Here is a 19,288-nt window from a genome sequence, read left to right on the forward strand (position 1 = left end):
ATGAAAAATGCAGTCAATTATGAAGTGGTAGAGGTACGCCGTACATATACCTAGGTCTACGACTTATCTCTACCGTACCGACGTGACATAGGCTCATTTCAAATAAATCACATGTCACTGACGACAAATTTTATAAGTTTGTTATGAGAATATAAAATCTGTTAAAAGTACCTTAAATTTATCTGCAAAGATCGCTTTGTAAGCATATTGCCTGTTGTAGTTGATTGTGCCGTAGGCTAGATTTAAATTTTATGCATAAAAACTCTCGGTAACATTGTAGGCTACATTGTAAATTGCAACATGAAAGTATTGAACAGTGACTTACAAACAACAAGAAAGTCGTTTGAATTAAGCAGGTTGGTAAGAATAGCTTCTTGAAAATATATACCAAAAAACTTTTAACGTATAAGATTGGGTTGAAAATTGAAATCAGGTAAGACGGAGTTTACACTGTGACCATAAACATTACACTTAAGCGCTTGAGCACCTACTTAACACCAATCAACAAAATCCCCCACTTTTCACATTAATTTAAAATTTGCATGCGTAAATCAATGTAAAAAAAGGCTAACTAGTGAGTAAACCCTGCTGTCGTAAAATGAACATGAGAGGTGACTAACGTTCTGTAAGGGGACATCCAAAGCACAGTGGCGTAGCCAGAAAAAACTTTTGGGGGGGGCCAAATATTTCATGAATTGAAGAGAACGACAAAATGTTTGATTTAAGACATCGCCACCTGATGTGCAGTGGCGCATCCTGGTGGGTCAAGCAAGGGAAGCAATAAAGCTGGTGGGGGTTAGAGCGTGCCGAAGGCACGCGTATTCTAGGGGGGTCCGGGGGCATGCTCCCCCGGAAAATTTTTGCAAAATTACACTAAAATAATGGATTATAACGCTTTCTGGAAACACTTTCAGGGTAATATTTGTATGAAACTTATTAGCAGATAAACAGCTATTAACTTATTAAAGGTAGCTCTTATCTACACTACACACAAACGGGCAAAAACTGCGGCTAAAATTAGAGAACACAAAAAACTCAGCTACACAAAAACCCTACAGAGTAAGCGATTCTGAAATTGCTTCCACAGATTAGTTAAAAGAAGCGTAAATCGCGTAAACTTTGCGCGATTTCCGATTTGCAAAATTTATTGGTGTCTTTCTGTGTGTCTAAAACACGTCCTGGGGTGTGTTAATAGCCAGATGTCTTGGAAAACAATATAAATTTATACAAATTATATTATGTTTTCAACAAAGGGTTCAACTTCGGAATCCAAACTTTGAAAATTTGGGGGGGCCATGGCCCCGTTCGCCCCCCACTGGCTACGCCTATGCCAAAGCAGGATACTTGAAGAACAAGAAAAACTCTCTTAATATTAGAAACGATGTTTTTTATTTTCTGCAGGCACAAACACCCGGATGTTACGTCAAGGTTCGTTATGTCTTGGCCTTAATGTCGTCGTTCGGAGCATTAAATTGTTATTCGTTGAGAAACGGCATCAACGTTGCCACTGTATCAATGGTAAGCATATTCGTTTCTTTACAAAGAGTAGGCCTATTTAAATTAATATCATGATGATTGAAAAGTTGATTGGTGGAACAAAATTTGAAGATTGCAAGTAGAAGGTTGCTCAATACTCATGGTAGCTCGAAGCTGCAGGTTTTCGTTTGACTCTCTTTATGGGTAACGCCAAGAACATCACACAACTAAGGCGAAAGAGAAAATTGAAAAAAGAAAACTAATCGGGAAAAAATGATGGTTTGCGAAAGAGAGTTTTTGGCGCTAAAAGCAACTACTTTCAATTCTCTATTTTCGCAAACCATCATTTTTTCCCGATTAGTTTTCTTTTTTCAATTTCTCTTTCGCCTGAGTTGTGTGATGTTCTTGGTTTTTCCCTCTTCATGAGCTCTTGTCAGAATAATAATAATGTTATGGTTTTATTTATTGTCGCTCTAAAACAGCTAAGGTCTTTTAGCGACAGGGCTCATTTTTAATTTATATCAGGTTTACGATGTTATCACATTATTACCCGACTCATTCTCACCGCGCTATGCAGGATAGAACACAATCGGTACCGTTTTTAAAGTCTTCGGTTTGACCCGACCTGGAATCGATCTCAGATCTACCAGCACCAGAGCCGAAGGCGAAACCACTCGGCCACTGAGCTGGTTTCTCGTCAAAATAATAATGTTATGGTTTTATTTATTGTCGCTTTACAACAGCTAAGGTCTTTTAGCGACAGGGCTCATGCTTAATTTTATATCAGGTTTTACAATGTTATCACATTATTACCCGATTTATTCTCACTGCGTTATGCAAGAAAGAACACAATCGGTACCGTTTTTTTTTAAAGTCTTTGGTTTGACCCGACCTGGAATCGATCTCAGATCTACCAGCACCAGAGCCGAAGACGAAACCACCCGGCCACTGAGCTGGTTCTCGTCAGAATAAAATAAGCCTAAAAGCGGTGAAGTATTTATAGCAGAAGAAAAACGAAATATAAATTTGGCTGATCAAAATAATTCAAAATTGACGAAGAAGCTTTAAAGTGCCCCTGACAGGTGGGATCCAAGTATAGTAACTTTTTAAAGCATTTCCTAGCGCAGAATTACACTTAGCAAACTTTTTAATCCCTCGTAGCTCGACTGGTTAGGGCGTAATCTAATCAAACGACTGCTCCGCAGCGCCACCACAGGCGAAACTCCATATTTCACTGCTCTGGGACGACTTTGGTGGTATTACGTCATCCTAAGTGGACGTCGTTAGCAACGGATGAAACAAACGCTTCCTAGATGTAATTGGTGGATCACAGTTTGGTCGGAGTTGGTACAAGCGGTTGCTTTTTTCGAAGATTTATTGTTTTTTGCAGTTTAATAAAACTGTACTGGATACGTTCCTACAAAACCTAAAATATACTTTAAGTGAAAAATGAAGAAATCGTACGAATCATCATTCATATTTAATTCATCATCACTATTCAAAAATAAATAAAAGTTCTCTCTCTCTCTCTCATAATGTGCCTTCAGTTGGCCATTGAATTTCTGTGTAACGGCCATCTGGATCTGGAAAATTGTTTCGGATTCGCCAAACAATGCATGAAGGCATCACAATCCGATTGTTGCTTCCGAGAGCATCACCTTGTAGTATACACTCCAACACATGCCTGTAGGCATTTTTACTTTAGCGGTATTAACAAAATCATCTTCAGTGAAGTGAACATATACGACTAGTTTTGTACGGCCCATCCCACTTTCGAACACTTGAAGAAAACTTTGATCATTTTCTTCTCAGCACCTTGTTTTGTGGGAAAGTGGAAAAAGAAAGCACTGACAATCTTTGTCACTGACAATGTCACATAAACAGCAATTTGTAGGCATTGCCTCAACCATAAATCAAAGGTGCTGTTTGTGAAATACTGTTGTTACACTGCAAATGGCTATAGCCAGATTAGGACAAATAAAAAAGTATGAAAATTGTAGCCCTATGAAACTGCAATTTCAATTGAATTGAGATGCTGTTTGATAACAGTAAACTTAACCTATTTGATCGAAACCTGATAGTAATAATAAGTTCACTTTTTCATTTCGGTAATTCTTATTTTGCGCATGCTTTAGAATAAGATCAACAGAGCCCCACACATTCACGTTTTGCAGTAGCCGTACCATACTTTACCAAGTCATCACAGAGAAAGAATGTATCCTTCCCGCTTACTGTGACGTCACAGCGGTGTTGCCGTTTTTATTTTCGCAATTGAATGAGTGCCAGATTCGCCGATGTCAACGAAAGTTTGCAAGCGTGTAACTTAGTAGCCTGTTGATATTTTTTACGATTTGCTGGTCAGAAAAGTTTGTTAGTGTCATCTTTTTGGTATCTTAGGTAAATTTAGCGAATTTATTTTCCTGTCAGAGGCACTTTAAGGCATAGGATAAACGAATTCTTTTTTGGCGGCATTAGATTATACTGGGAGCTTTTATGAAGATTGCTTCCAGTGCTGCGAGGTGGAACGAGGAACGGCTTTTAGAATTGAAAACATTTCTAGTCTAAAGTTCAAAGCACATTCTTTGTTACCCAGCATGCGTCAGGCTACCCTATTGCAGAGTCAATGGATATGTTTTTGTCATTTACAGTTTTGCAAGCTCGATTTGGTTGATGTCTTGTTGTATTATTTCCTTCTTTAAATATTTTCAGGACATGTTGTTTGTTGTAGTTCAGTTCAGTTTTTTGTTATTTCTGACCATCACAACAAATTGGGCAAGGTTGTAGAACTACACCTGCTGGATAACAAAGAATGTGCTTTGCACTTTATACTAGAGATTTTTTCCATTCTTACCAAAGGTCGTTCTTCGTTCCATCTTGCAGCACTGGAAGCAATCTTTATAAAAACTCTCAACCCAACCTTATGGCGCCAAAAAGAATTCGTTTATGCCTTAAAACTTTTTCGTTAATTTTGAATATTCTGATCAGCCAAATTTGCATTTCGTTTTTTTTCTACTATACATACTTCACCACTTCCAGGCTTATTTTATTCTGATGATAGGCTCCTGAAGAGAGTCAAACGAAAACCTGCAGCTTCGAGCTACCTTCCACTCGCAATTATAATGATCAGGCCCGGATTTATGGGGGGGGGCAGAGGGTGCAGGTGCCCCGGGCCCCCGACTTTTGAAGGGCTCCCCTACGTGGTTAATGCCCCTGTAGACGTAGAGGCGGTTTTTTGCGCCATAAGCGCGAAAAATTTTTTTGCACGGGGGCCCTCCGATCTAAAAGTGCCCCGGGCCCCCATCAGCTAAATCCGGCCCTGACAATGATCAGATTTTTTTATATCAAACAAGCAATCGGTAGTTTGGCACATTGCTCCATTAAAAGTAACGTCACTCAAAAACGAGCACTGAGACTAGCATTTAATTTCTATTAATTATTATCGAATTGCCTATTGGCTATTGTCCTTTCAATGTTTCAGCTTTCGAACCAGAAACACAACCTATAGGATTTTCTACTGAGCATTTAAGTCAATTAGGATGTTTTGCATCGCAGACAACCAGTGATACGAAAGATAATTTTAGTCTGAGAAACTGTACAGAACCTAACATCACTTGCTACAGTGGAAATGAAAGAAACATGTCTTCTGCAGACAGAGTAAGAATGTTGCATAACATAGCGTATATCTTTGCTTGTACATGTTGCTTATCTCATTAGTGCTTTGTGGCTAATCTAATTGAAACAATTTTAAGAATTTTGAAGGTTCTTGCAAGTTAAATGCAAACATTTACAAAAATATTGTATCTTATGTAAGATAATAGAAAATTTTACGCCCTTGTATAGCAGCGCTTCCCAATTCGTTTTTCACCCTTCTACCCATGAAATTGATGAAGGTAATCTCGCAACCCTTTTTTAAACTGGAGTGGTTCTGGGAAAAAAACCATAAAATACGTATGATAACAACGCAGAAAAGCAGCTCACCGGCCTTAATATGGCTAACGAATAGGTAAAAAGACAGCCTTCATCAACACAATTACACAAAATGCAAAAGCGAATAAATAAAGCACACGTTCTTAGCATTCGGCCATGCAGCCAGCAGATTATTTTTTGATATTTTATGATCAGATTTCGCTCATTATCTTCAGTATCTTCACTCTCTCAGCTACAACCATATATTGGACTATCTTATTCAAAATACAGCAATTACTAAAGAGCAGGAGAAAGTTTTTCATCAAATTTTCTTGCTCCTCAGATAGCCGGAGATTTTGATTGGACAATCCAACAGCAAACCTTATTGCTGGGATGTTATTATTACGGTTATTGTCTAACCAACATACCCGGTGGTTGGCTGGCAAAGCGGTTTGGAATTAGATTTCTTGTCGGGATAACTGGTTTGATTTCATCTGTTTTGACTATGATGATGCCTTTAGCTGCAAAGGCAAGCTTTGGATTAGTCGTAGGATTGAGAATCGTTATTGGATTTATCCAAGTAAGCTTTATATAAGAAATGTAATGAATTAATTAAGCTAAGCTTGTGATTAAGCTAAACTTGTGATAGTTTAGCTTAATTTGCACCAGTAGAACATCTCATATTATTTGAATTAGTTACATGTTGGCAAGTAAAACTTGTAGCGATTTGAAATGTTTGCATTTTTGCATTCTGGGAAATCGTAGGCAGGCCTACATTTAGGCTAAGATATTTTTTATTGAAGTTTTCGGTGATGACAACAGATGTAAACAATGAAAATGCACCGTAGTGAAATTCAATCGCTAAAAATATTATAAGTCTCTATCATGAATTCAGTAGATCCTTTGGATAATAGGTTTTAAGTTTCATGAAGTTATGAAAAACCTAACATGGAACTAATATTAAACTAGAAAGAGTTTAAGTGTTTTTCGTCCAATTCACACGTGTCAGGAAAAAATAACCAAATGCATATGGTAGGTGTTGACAAATGATTGATAACTGTATGAATTTGCTCTTGCTGATTTTTTGTCCGACGTAGGCCTATAATTGGTCTTTTTTTCCAATCGAAGGAATACAGTTGTTCCAGACGGTTGTTCGCCTTGGCAAACGTCATGTAGAAACCGTTCGGGTCTACTGAATATTACGTCATGGAAATTCCTAAAACATGAGCCAAAATTGCACCATCGTCCGTAAGACCTGTGTCAAACCGGTTTAAACCTGTTTCAGTTTGAAACCTGTTTGGACATGAAATGTTGCGTCGCGCTACTGCTGGCGTGCCTTTGAGTTATCACAAATTTTTCTGATTCATTCTCGAAGTTGTTTGTTGGAAGTCGGTCGCACATTTAACTGGTTTATTTGGTGCTTGCTAGCTGGACAAATTCTCCGTCTTTTATCCAAGTAATCTGTATCGTAGTGACAGTTTTTAGAGGTGTAAGGCGTTGCATCTCGATTTCGATAGCCGCGGGCTAATTTTACAGGAATACACTTATTGAATAGACGTTTCAAGAAGTGTTTCTTTTTCGGTCACTACATGCAGACAAACGGATCCGGGAACTTTATGTTACAATTTTCCCACGAAGAGATTATGGTTTACCGCTGTGACCATAAAAAATAAAAGACGATTTTTGTCAGTTGGTAGGTCAAGAAGAAATTAAAGCAAAAAATAAAATAAAAGACGAGTTCTTGTCAGTTGGTAGGTCAAGAAGAAATTAAAGCAAGAAAAATAAACGACGATTTTTGTTAGCTGGTAGGCCAAAAGCACTTGAAGGCATAAAAATAAACGACGTGTTTGTTGTCAGCTAGTGCAGAAGAACTAATTAGAAGTACAAGAAATAATAAAAGAAGATTTGTTGGTTGGTAGTCTACACTCTTACAGAAGCAAAGAAAAGTAAAGACATTTCTTCTCAGTTTGGTACTGAAGAAAAATAACTTTGGCATTCATTGGCAAGAAAGAAGATTAAAGACAATCCATCTGTGCTTGTAGATTCAAGTGGAAGAATCCAAGCAAGTTTTGTGGACTTTAGGACTTCATACTCGTACAGCTACGGTATCGTGCATTTAAATTCTTTTTTGTATTTTTACGGTCTTTGCAGTTAAGTTTTTTATAACTACTGTAGCCTAATAATTTTGTGTGTTTGTGTAACTTAATTTTTTTAATTGTTAATTTAGCCCCAACATTTAATATGTCTACACTCGGTGGCGACAGGGACTCGGCCGCCGTCGACTCGACTGAGTTTAAGCCTGATGATGTTCTTTGCGGTCGGGCAGGCCATTCTGGGGAGGGACCCAGTAACGATGAGGCTAAGTCAGTTCGAGAGGCCCGGCATCTTAGAAGGGATATTTTGACTGAAATTGGGGAACTTTCTGTAGCCCTAGGTTCTTTGAGTGATAAGCAGGAACTGTTAATTTTTAGATCTAAGTTATCTACTTTAGAAGAGGAATTACGGCATTTCCATGCTCTTCTGACTAAAATCTTTAACTCTGCAATCTTGGCAGAACTTCGTGATAGGGTAGATCCCGAATTTAACTCGTTAAAAAATAACTTTGAACAAAAAGAAAGTGAGTTCTCAGATATGTTGGATGCTGACATACATCCTGAGGATAGCGCCTCAAATGTAAGCACTAGGATGTCTAGGACTTCGTCTCGGATAGTGGCACAAATTAACCTGCAGCTAAGACGAGAGGAGCTCCAGATACAAGCTGAGGCCGAAGCGAGAGCTGCTGAGGCTGCCGCGAGAGCTGAGGCCATTCGAGCTGAGGCTGCCGCGAGAGCTGAGGCCGAAGCGAGAGCTGCTGAGGCTGCCGCGAGAGCTGAGGCCATTCGAGCTGAGGCTGCCGCGAGAGCTGAGGTCGAAGCGAGAGCAGCTGAGGCCGCCGCGAGAGCCGAAGCGAGAGCTGCTGAGTTCGCACTCAAAGACGCTCAGTTGAGGGCTGAACAACGTAAAGAGGTAGTTTTAGCTGAATATCGATCAGAGGTGGGCTCTCGGCGTAGCTCTAAGAAGGGCTCTTCTAGGCATTCCAGAAATAAACATCAATCGCAGTTTAATTTACATAACCTTTTCCAAACGCCCGTTCAACCTGTGAGTGGACCAGGGCAATCCACACGTTTTCCAGCTGCTTCAGGAGGTCTCGGGGCCGCGGCTAAGGGTCTTCCGAATGCTGTAGAGCCAAGGTCTGCGAATTACAACCGAACTCCTCCCCCAGAGCGTACAGGTCACGGGGCCGCCATTAGTAGTAATGCTTTGCCCCCTTCAAAGTTTTCTGCGCCGCTAGGTTTTGATCGCCCAGCTACACGTAATTTGGGTGGTTGTGAGAGGCGTATCGCGTCTCCTGATTTTAACGTGTGTGAGGATCGTGATCGGGCTGTGCATGTGACTGAGCCCACTCAGCCCCTTAAGGGATATAGCTTGTCTTCTTCCGCTAAATCGAGTTCTCAACAGCAGGATTGCTTTTTTGAATACCAAAATAGTAGGACGTTTTTCGATAAGGCGGCCTTGATTGGTTACGATGGTAATAATATGCCATTTATCTTCTTTAAAAATCGTGTTACGGCCTTAATGGCAGCTTCGCCCTTTAAGGGGACTCGTTTGACTTTGTTACAAGCAGCTTGTGTTAGGACAGCTGCGCAAACGATTGCTAATTTGATTTCTGACACCCCTGGCTTGTCAGAGGAAGACAGGATAGAAATGTCGTTAGCTCGCTTGTCCCAGCGTTTTGGGGTTCGTGGAGGTCTCTTCGCAGAACCGGAAATTAGAAAGTATCGCTATGGTAGCAAATTGACTTCGACCTCTTCCAGTGATCTGAAAGAGTTTAAAGATGAATTATCGCAGTGTTTGCTTTACGCGCAAGCTTATGGTCAGCGTGACAAATTGGAAGGACGTTTTGTTTTGGATTTGGCTAAGCGACTCCCGTTTGACGCTAAGCAGCGTTATCTTGACTTTTTAGGTGATCAGTATGGTGGCACTGATGAGCCTACTTTTCAGAGTTTGTTTGAATTTGTAGTACGGGAGGAAACGCGTAAGTCGACTGATTTTAGCATTATGCTAATGGGCGATTCTGGTGAGTCGCAGCAATTTAAAAAGTTTGGCAAAGGAAAATTGCCTTCATGTCCGGTTAGGCAGACGTCCGTAAAACCCCATGATGATGTGATGTCAGGGAGTTCGCAGTACTCGACTGTTGTTGGCGCACCGCGCGGTGGTGAAGCCAGACGTAAAAACCTACCGGCATGCATTTGTTGTTCGTCACGTGGTCAAGTTGAATATCATTTTTTGTCTAATTGTAAAGAATTTTTGCGCTTGACACCTAAAGATCGGAGAGATGTCATTGTGAAAGCTGGCAAATGCTTGAATTGTTTGCGCCAGCATATGGTTAGGGATTGCGTTCATGCAAATAACTGTCGTAAGTGTGGGCCTAACAACGATAGGAAACACTATTTTCTTCTGCATGATTTTTATGTGACGTCACGTGATTCTCTGGATTCTGTTGGGAAAGATGATGCTCGTGCCAGAGTTCCTGTGCGTAATGTTAAGATTGGAAATGTTAAAGCAGCTTTTAACCGCGTTACTGCTGCTCGTGTTTTGAATCCAATGACTGGCAAATCGAAGTTGGTGTATTGTCAGCATGATCCTGGTTCGCAGTTGACGTTTGTTTCGAGTGATTTGGTGTGTGAACTTGATCTTAAACCGTACGATAAAGCGTCGTTTAAAATGGATACCCTGGCTGGTCAGAAAGCTACTTGTGCTGACCTTGTTAAACTCAACATCCAGTCGTTAGAGACAGATGAACTGTTTTGTGATATAACTTCGGTGGTTAACCCAGCTTGGGCTGACGATGTTAAAACTTTACCCCATAAGCAGGATTTAAGTGGTTTTCGTCATTTTCATGACGTGAATATGTTTCATTTGAATGATTGTAGTACTGTAGATGTACTGATTGGCAACAATAACGCTTATTTGATGTGGGCCAAAAAAGAGCGTGTTGGTGAAAATCGTAGTAAACCACATGCTTTGCTCACTCCTCTCGGTTGGTTGGCTTGTGGTGGTAAGTCACCCTTAGATGAAAGCGTTGCTAAAGTGTGCAGAGTGCAGACGTCTTCAGAGTCGGATGTCATCTCTGGCTTTCAGCGTAAAATTGAGTCTCGTGATATGGAAATAGCAGACCTGAATAAAGTCATTCAGGATTTGACGTTGCAAAATGAAACCTGTGAATTGTCTCGCAATGATAATTTGGCTAGAGAACCTGTCGAACCGAATATTGAGTTGAAAGACGGTCGATTTGAGATACCTGTTCCGTTGAAGGAAGATATTGAACTACCTAACAATTTTGTGTTGGCGTCAGATAGAGCTGCTGCTTTAAGAAAGAAAGCTTTAAAACAACCTGAACTTCGTGATTTCCTTACTGACACCATGAAAGATCTTAAATCTAATGGTTATATTGAGCGTGCTGGTGAAGCAGGAAATGTGAAGGGTTCTGAGTGGTATTTACCATACTTTGTGACGTCACAATTAAAAAAGCGCATTGTTTACGATGGCAAGTCTGAATTTCGAGGAACTTGTGTTAATGATGTAATGTTTTCGGGTCCTGACTTGTTAAACCCTCTGGTAGATGTCTTGGCTAGATTTCGGCTTGGTAGATTTGGTCTCATGGCTGATGTGACTAAATGCTTCTTTCAAATGAAGTTACCCCAGTTGATAAAATCAGCTGAATTTCACAACGCCCTGAGACAGAGAGAGATAAACTGGGAATTTATACCTCCGTATGCTCCGGCGCAAGGTGGCGCCTGGGAGGCAATGGTTAAACAATTTAAAATTGCATTTTTTCACATTTTGGACTCTTCAATTCGTAAGCCCAAATTTATTGAACTGCTTACGTACACAGGCAGTGCCGTTCGGATCGTGAACGAACGCCCTTTGGTACCTTTGAGTGACGACCCTAGGGATTTTACTGTCATCACCCCTGCCTCACTTTTGACCCCATACTTAGACCCATACTGTGCTGTTGGGCAACCACATGATCGTGACCAATTAAGAAGGGATTATCGGTTCAATTTGTCACTTTCTCAGCAGTTTTGGAGTAAATGGATCGATTTTTACTTGCCAGGTCTTCAGGGCCGGAAAAAATGGCTAAAAATGGCCGAGAATTTGGAGCCTGGTCAACTTGTAGTGGTAGGTTCTCTCCAGGACATTGGTAAACGTGGGAAGTATCAACTTGGGAGGGTGCATGAGGTAGTTCCACAAATTAGGAAAGGGAAGCCTGTGGTTCGTAGAGCTAAAGTTGCCGTCTGCAACTATGATGAGAGTACGGGGAAAGTGAAAGTAGACTATGTGTTGAGGGATATTTCGTGCCTCGCCCCCGTAAAGAACACCTAAGTGTTAGGGTTTGAGCCTGGTTTTGTCTGCGGTGGCCGACACTTGTCTGAGCCCAGAACAGTCGGTTATTATCGCAATCATTGTAGATAGCGTCATTTTTTGCGTGTACCTACTACCTATGGTACCAATTTCATGTATCGTCGTGTTTATTCTTATTGCTGTTCATTCTTTGCATGCCCTTTGTATTTGCGTATTAACTTAAACGTGAGTGATTCAAACAATTTGTGTATCATGTGTTTTTATTCATTGGCTCACAATTGTCGTCAATTCTTTTTAGTTATGCCATGTCAGACTGTCATAACTAGGGGCCGCTATGTTCCAGACGGTTGTTCGCCTTGGCAAACGTCATGTAGAAACCGTTCGGGTCTACTGAATATTACGTCATGGAAATTCCTAAAACATGAGCCAAAATTGCACCATCGTCCGTAAGACCTGTGTCAAACCGGTTTAAACCTGTTTCAGTTTGAAACCTGTTTGGACATGAAATGTTGCGTCGCGCTACTGCTGGCGTGCCTTTGAGTTATCACAAATTTTTCTGATTCATTCTCGAAGTTGTTTGTTGGAAGTCGGTCGCACATTTAACTGGTTTATTTGGTGCTTGCTAGCTGGACAAATTCTCCGTCTTTTATCCAAGTAATCTGTATCGTAGTGACAGTTTTTAGAGGTGTAAGGCGTTGCATCTCGATTTCGATAGCCGCGGGCTAATTTTACAGGAATACACTTATTGAATAGACGTTTCAAGAAGTGTTTCTTTTTCGGTCACTACATGCAGACAAACGGATCCGGGAACTTTATGTTACAATTTTCCCACGAAGAGATTATGGTTTACCGCTGTGACCAACAGTGTTGCACGGAAAGGTATGAAATGGGTCTGTTTTCGATTCACTTATGGGTAGCTTGGACAACGTTGTTTAACCTACCTAATTTCCTTCTAAACATCTTCCAGTAATATTCAGTAATTTGTGTTGGCCTATCAAAGAAAACAAACGGATCCTTTTTTCAACCTATCAAAGAAATCAACTTTATTAACTGTTAATCGGAGTCGTTCTTTTTCACTTAGCCTATTTGGATTTCATTGCAATTTTCTCAAGTTCGCAGACCACCAAATTTAATTACTATCTAACAAAAGTTTGACATCGTTATTATCACGTTGTCAAACTTCATTTAAAGGGAGTTACATTTCCATCCTTTATGACTGGATGGGGAATATGGGCTCCACCGTTGGAAAGGAGTCGTCTTGTTGCTTCTACACTTTCAGGGGTTTTGACAGGAACTTTTCTTGTCTATCCTTTTGTTGGAATTGTAATTGATTGTCTAGGTTGGGAAGCTTCGTTTTATGTCACAGGCAAGGCGATGTTTTAGTAACAATGTGATCAGCCTCAATTGTTTTCACATATGTCGTTTTTACAATGTTACAATGACTATAGCCTATTATTCATGATACATTTCATGAGGTTGAAGTTTTGAAAAAACGACTATATTTTAAGGTAAAATTAATGACAGCGGAGTAATAATTGACAACATTTTAAAGAAGTTTTGTGTCAATGTTCTGCAGTAAATGAACTTACTCATGCTCGCGTGGTTCAGCGTTGTGATTCATTGATCACTAATAAGATACATTCTCTGTTAAAGTCAAAATTAATAATATACTTTAAAATCACTTAACAAAAGTGAGTATATAATCAATTAATTTAATTCTTTTCTAGGAGCAATTGGTGTGATCTTTTCCATCGTGTTTTTGTTGATCATACACGACTCTCCTGCTGTTCATCCACGCATATCACCACAAGAGAAAGATTACATTGAAATGAGCATCTACGGACAAAAGGTTGGTTAATGACATGAAAAAAGCTTTGCTTGTAAACTTTTTGGCTCTTTTTATTGTATCAGTATTTTGTTGACCTAAATTGAAACTTTTTACCAACTTCTTTACAGGGACGTAGCCAAAAGGGGGGGGGGGAACTGGGAGAGCAATCTCTCTCTCAAAATCGTATGTTCCCTCTCTCCCAAAAACATGTTTCCAATGCTAATACAAAGTTTTAATGATACTGAATTGTATTACTTGTTGAATGACGTTTCATAAATGTTAAGCTGCATTTAGTAGCAACCTTTTTTGTAACAAACCCTTTATTTCAAATATTAAAATATTTGCCTCGCCAACAGTTGTTTTTACCCCTTTGAAAATTTCTTTCTAGTTTCGTCACTGCTTCATTACGTAGTAAACTTTATTCTTGTTTTACAGATGCCAAAAGATAGAAGCCCAGTACCTTGGTTATCGATTGTGAAGTCTCTTCCAGTCTGGGCAACTGTTGCTTCTCATAAAGCCGAAAATTGGGCTACGATATCAATCATTACACTGATTCCAACTTACATCGCAAGTGTGCATAAGTTTGATATCAAATCGGTAGGTGACGACAAAAACACATTAAACTATGTTTGGTTAGACGTTGCTAGCTTTGTCTTTACAGTTTTTGCTATTACATTGCTTAGCATAGTAGTTTATGTTTGCCATGCAGATTGCAGATACAGAAAGAAAATATGATCACTTCATTCTGCTAGCATATCCAGGGCCGTTGAGAGGACATTGTGGGCCCAGTTCCAATGAGATCCTCGGACCACAAATCAGGACACCTTCAAGAAAGACACACTATATCTATAGAATACTCTGTGTTTTTTCAAGTTTTCAGGCCCCTTGAAAGAGTCTAGGCCCCTAAAATCATTCCTGGCCTGGGTCCAAAATACTTTCTGGGCCCCTGTCAACGCTCCTGGTTATATCACATAGCAACATGTGCTGACGATAAATAATTTACAAGCATATGCTGAAATAAGTAAAACGCATTAAATTAGACCTTTTTGTTTCAGACCGCAGTTCTATCAGCTCTACCGTTTATTCTTAGATTTGGTATGATGATCCTAGGCAGTGTCGTAACCGATTACGTCGTCAAGAAACGCTGGGTTCGCTTGATTGCAATGCGAAAGGTGACAAATTCAAACCATAGTACACATGGAAACTCCTTATTCAAACTATAAAATTGTTATGTTGTATGCTTATGTTAAGTAGCATTTGATCTATGTAGTCAAGTTCATCTTTTTTACTCATTGTTTTTCCTTCAGCAAGGTGATTTAAGGCATATTGTCTTGCTTCGAATTCAACGTAGGCCTATACTGTATATCTTTTGCTGATTAGCATTAACCTTCTGTGCCATGCATTGAGATTACCATTTCCATGAAGTTTAATGGCAGGGCTTCTTGGAAAAATTCTACATGTTTTTTAAACTTTTGTTTTAAGTTTGTACAGATTGGTTTGTACATTAAGTTTGTACAGATTACAGGTTGGTTTTTAACCTAATTTTGTTTCAGATAATGTCGTCGGTACCACTTACAGTGGCAGGTCTGGCGATGGTTTTGATGGCTTTTGTTGGAAACCAACGATGGATGGCTGTTGGACTGCTGTGCGTTTCCACAGGAATCTTAGGCTGCACAAGTAGGCTATAACAACTTTATGACAACACATAAGTTTATGTTCATTGGTTGCCTATCAGCTAAAATTTGCAAAAGCGCTTTCAAATCTAAAGGTTAAGAGTTGCTTATAAATTTGGTAGTTGGTTTGAATCTTTATTCTCGGACTGAAAAAGCCTCTGATAGGTTATTCCCCTGGAAGTTTCGCATACTTGTATAGGCTTGGAACCACTGACAGTCCCGGTTACCGTGATTGGCAGAGTGACGTTTTCGCTTGTTGTTGAAGTATTGCCGCAAAATCGAGAACAGTCCTGAAATGCGTTTCTCAGGCGCAAACCCCGAGAGCCGAAACAGTGCCGCTTAATCTTGAGGCTTCTTTGCGTATAAAGTATGGCGCTTAACGGTTAAATCTACAATTGAAACTTAATCTTAGCAGTTTTGCATAGGTTGCTTATGGTAGATGTGAACCCCTGACACAGGCCCAGGTCACCGAGACTAACAGATTGAAATTTTCGCGTCTTGTTGTCTGTGAATTATTCCATTTATTTGGTGCCGCTGAATGGAAAGCACTTTTTAAAATGCGTTGCTCCAGCGCACGCTCAAAGAGTCAAACCAGCGCTGCCTGTTTTTGAGGCATCTTTGCGCACGAAGTCGAGCGCTTAACCAACTGATCCAACCAACTGACAAAACATTGTTATTAAACTAAATGATAATAATGTATAGGCTAACCTGCTTTTACTGCTTTACAGCATCTGGCCACATTCCTTCTTTTGTTGATTTGGCACCGAGGTACAGTGGAATTATATATGCTCTTTCAAACACTATTGGATCTATTATTGGATTTGCTGCTCCCCAAGTGGCTGGGGCGCTCATTACAGACAAGGTAAGTAGTTTTCAATTGACTGGCAAAAGCACTGGTTGAGAGCGCTGTGGCATGAGTTAGTGGTGCGATACTGATGAGTCCAGCCTCATGGGCGAAACAAATGTCTGTAACTCTCAATTCTTGCTATACTCGACTGCCGAGAAACACGTAGGCCTATAGATTAACTATTCGTTACATATGTGTAATTGTGTATGTAGGTTATTATTTTGCAATTGTAGGCCTACTGATTTGGAATGAAGCGATAAAGGCTATTGCAAAGAAAAGTGGTTTAAATTTCATAAATTGTTTTTAATACTTGAGTTTTGCAATGTTTGAAGTTTATTTTTTGCCGGCTCTATCCTCAAAGCTTTATAGTACCCAACTCACAATCTTAACTCAACCAAATAATCAACCTAAAAATAAACAAAAGAAATTACCTACATACTGATTTTTCTCACCAGCATGCTTAATTTTTTATATTTTATAGAATTTGGCCTCCAGCTGGCAAAATGTGTTCTTGCTCACTGCAGGAATTTGCTTATTTGGTGCCATTGTGTATTGTGCCTTTGCCTCCGACCAAGTTCAACCGTGGGCAAAATACGACGACGTCAATTCTAGTAAGTGGAGTAGCTTAGCAATGTTATGAACTTTAGTAAGCTGTAGATAAATAAAGATTTGATAGAAAGTTTGCCTTGTTCTTTCGCAAACTAACAAAGACAGTAAACATTATCGAATTCCGCATAGCCAACTCATTTCTTGACATGCACGTAAAATGTGCATGTGAGTAGCCTACTTGTTACTGAATTTTTTATTTATTTAAGTTATGTGTCTAAAAATAAATAAATAAGCGACATCCGGTAATTGGTTTGTATGCTTCTGTCAGACCCTCAGCCCCAGAGGCTCACACGACGACGACGACGATAGTAATGTTTCTGGCATTTTGTACCTTGAAATGCGTTTATTTGAGCTCACAGTGTGAGAATGTGATAACATTACCAACGATGCTTGCTTTCATTTCTCTTCAGCAATGTGGGAACCATCACTATGCAGGATCGGCTACATTTGCACAACTAACAGTTAGGCTACTCGATGCTGCAAATATGAGATTTTTAAATTTAATTAATATCACACATAGGCCTCCATTTTTCATGACTTTTTAGAAACGGAAAAAGAAACAGAGAAGTCATTGGTTGAACAAGCGAAGCAGCAGAAAAGTCAAAGATTGTAAATCGTTGAACCAACTCTTACCAGGCGTTGTTTGCTTCAGTTATCACATGAATGAAAATGTAAATGATCATCAACGCTAAAGCAATTGGTAAAGGTTTAAATAAAGTAAACAGAAAAGCGAGGAATCCAGTCTTTGTATTTCTCGTCTAGCGTGCCTTTAAATAGTTTACTAGAAACAAAGTCTGTGTAGCCAGGCTACCGCGCTTTCAGTGGGCGCCGAACTGACGTCTTTCGAAGTCGAACCGCGTACGAGCGCTCGCGCCCAATAGCGGATTTTAGAAAAAAAAAGTTGGAAAAAGCACCAAACTTTCGTAGAGTCAAAAGTTTGCAATAGAAGATATGGAATTGAGTTGTGTAGAATAAAAATAAAATAAACGGAGTTGTGGGGACATACAGTTGACCATTTCAACAAACGTCACTTATGTTGGATGTTTTTGGGTGTTTTTTTGGCTTGCTTGCTTGAGGCGCACATCTTGTAGTTTACCGCAATCAAAAAATCAAATCGATAGGTTTCGTTTGGTCTAGCCTTCGGAACACAATTCCTTAGTCTTGTGAAATTTTCAAGCTAGTGCAGAAAAGCCAAAAGCTGATGCTAAAACAGGTCATTTAGGCCTACCATATTTTTATAGCCCAAAAAGAGGACCCGTTTCAATATCAAGTAAAATGCAAGTAAATTTTTTTGTTTGGAATATCTTTTACATCTTTTAGATAATTTTAAGCTTATGCAGCAAAAGTTACAGCAAAAAACAAGATATATTTATATGCCAGATTTGGCCTATGAATCTTTTGCAGCCCCCTTATATGGCCTGATTTGTTAGCCTACATTCTGCAACACGTTTCCAGATATTTCGAACTTTTGGGGTACCGTCTGAGTGAAATTTTTAAAAATCATATTTTAACATCTTTTGCTTTCTTTCGCAAGTGACACAATGAGTTTCAACATCACAAGGATTGGAAAAACGAAGACAATTTAACCTACCTTATAAGATTTCAGTCAGACTGGTAACAGGACTTGCTTGCAAGAACTTTTTAACAGTCTGCTTGAACGTTTTTTAATATAGTTTTTCTCATTTTTGACTGCTTCCTCAAGGCAACAAAAAGCTTTCATATTATTAGGAGTCAACAAAAAGTGAAAATATCTGATTTTTAGAAAATTTAAGTCAGACAGCAACGATCGCAAAAATTTACAAAATGTGACAAATCAGGCACCACCTCCAGGTAGCAATGCCTTAACTTTTTCAGTGAGAAAGGATCAGCTTTAACTAAATTACAAAATTGTTGGCACGAAATATGATTGAAATTATATGCTATTCAATCGTTATCCGATAACATTCTGAAAACGGACTGAGATAACTAAAAGGCTGTTTTTTTCCATGCACCATTGAAGCTGAAACGAGAATCGTACATAAAATGCGTTCTATTTGCATCAGAAAGTATCTATGCCACAATTTCTTTTTGTTTGTTTGTTTTTCGTATATATATTTTTTTTATTCTGCATTGCGGGAAAGCGGACTTGAGCGCTATGCATCGGTGTACGCCTTCCGACGTACACCTGACCCACGCTGCATTTTCTGTTTTTAAATCATATTTTTTAATGTATTTCTTCCTGATTTAGCGTACGTGGCTCACTCATTTATTTGATTTCTCAATTTTCTTATTTCATCACAAATTTCCTCATAAAATTCCTAATTCAAAGTCATAAATTTCCGATAGCCGCGAAACAATGGTGTTTGATATGTTACAATAGACGTCTATGACTGTTTACAACGCATCAACAAGATAGGCTACGCCAGTTTTTTGAATTATGTATTAATCAGGATATTACATTTGTACAGCAAATTGTTTTCGAAAGCACATACAAGCCATCGCCGAAAATTCGCACAACAATAAACTCCTGTTGAAAATATAAGCAAGAAAACTCAAAATGCCAAA

General features: G+C 39.3%; 1 protein-coding gene across 1 annotated transcript; it reads left to right on the forward strand.

The window, feature by feature from the left end:
- LOC145776761 (sialin-like) lies at window positions 1–17,357 on the forward strand. The gene is made up of 12 exons (XM_082587987.1): window positions 1–33; window positions 1,402–1,518; window positions 5,029–5,130; window positions 5,726–5,962; window positions 12,979–13,153; window positions 13,515–13,636; window positions 14,051–14,212; window positions 14,671–14,787; window positions 15,169–15,292; window positions 16,017–16,150; window positions 16,617–16,746; window positions 17,290–17,357. The coding sequence occupies exons 1-12, from the start codon at window positions 1–3 to the stop codon at window positions 17,355–17,357; spliced, it is 1,521 nt and encodes a 506-aa protein (XP_082444113.1).
- Window positions 17,358–19,288: the final 1,931 nt, after the last annotated feature.

The sequence above is a fragment of the Aplidium turbinatum genome, chromosome 9 (assembly GCF_918807975.1).
Source record: "Aplidium turbinatum chromosome 9, kaAplTurb1.1, whole genome shotgun sequence".
NCBI classification, from domain to species: domain Eukaryota; kingdom Metazoa; phylum Chordata; class Ascidiacea; order Aplousobranchia; family Polyclinidae; genus Aplidium; species Aplidium turbinatum.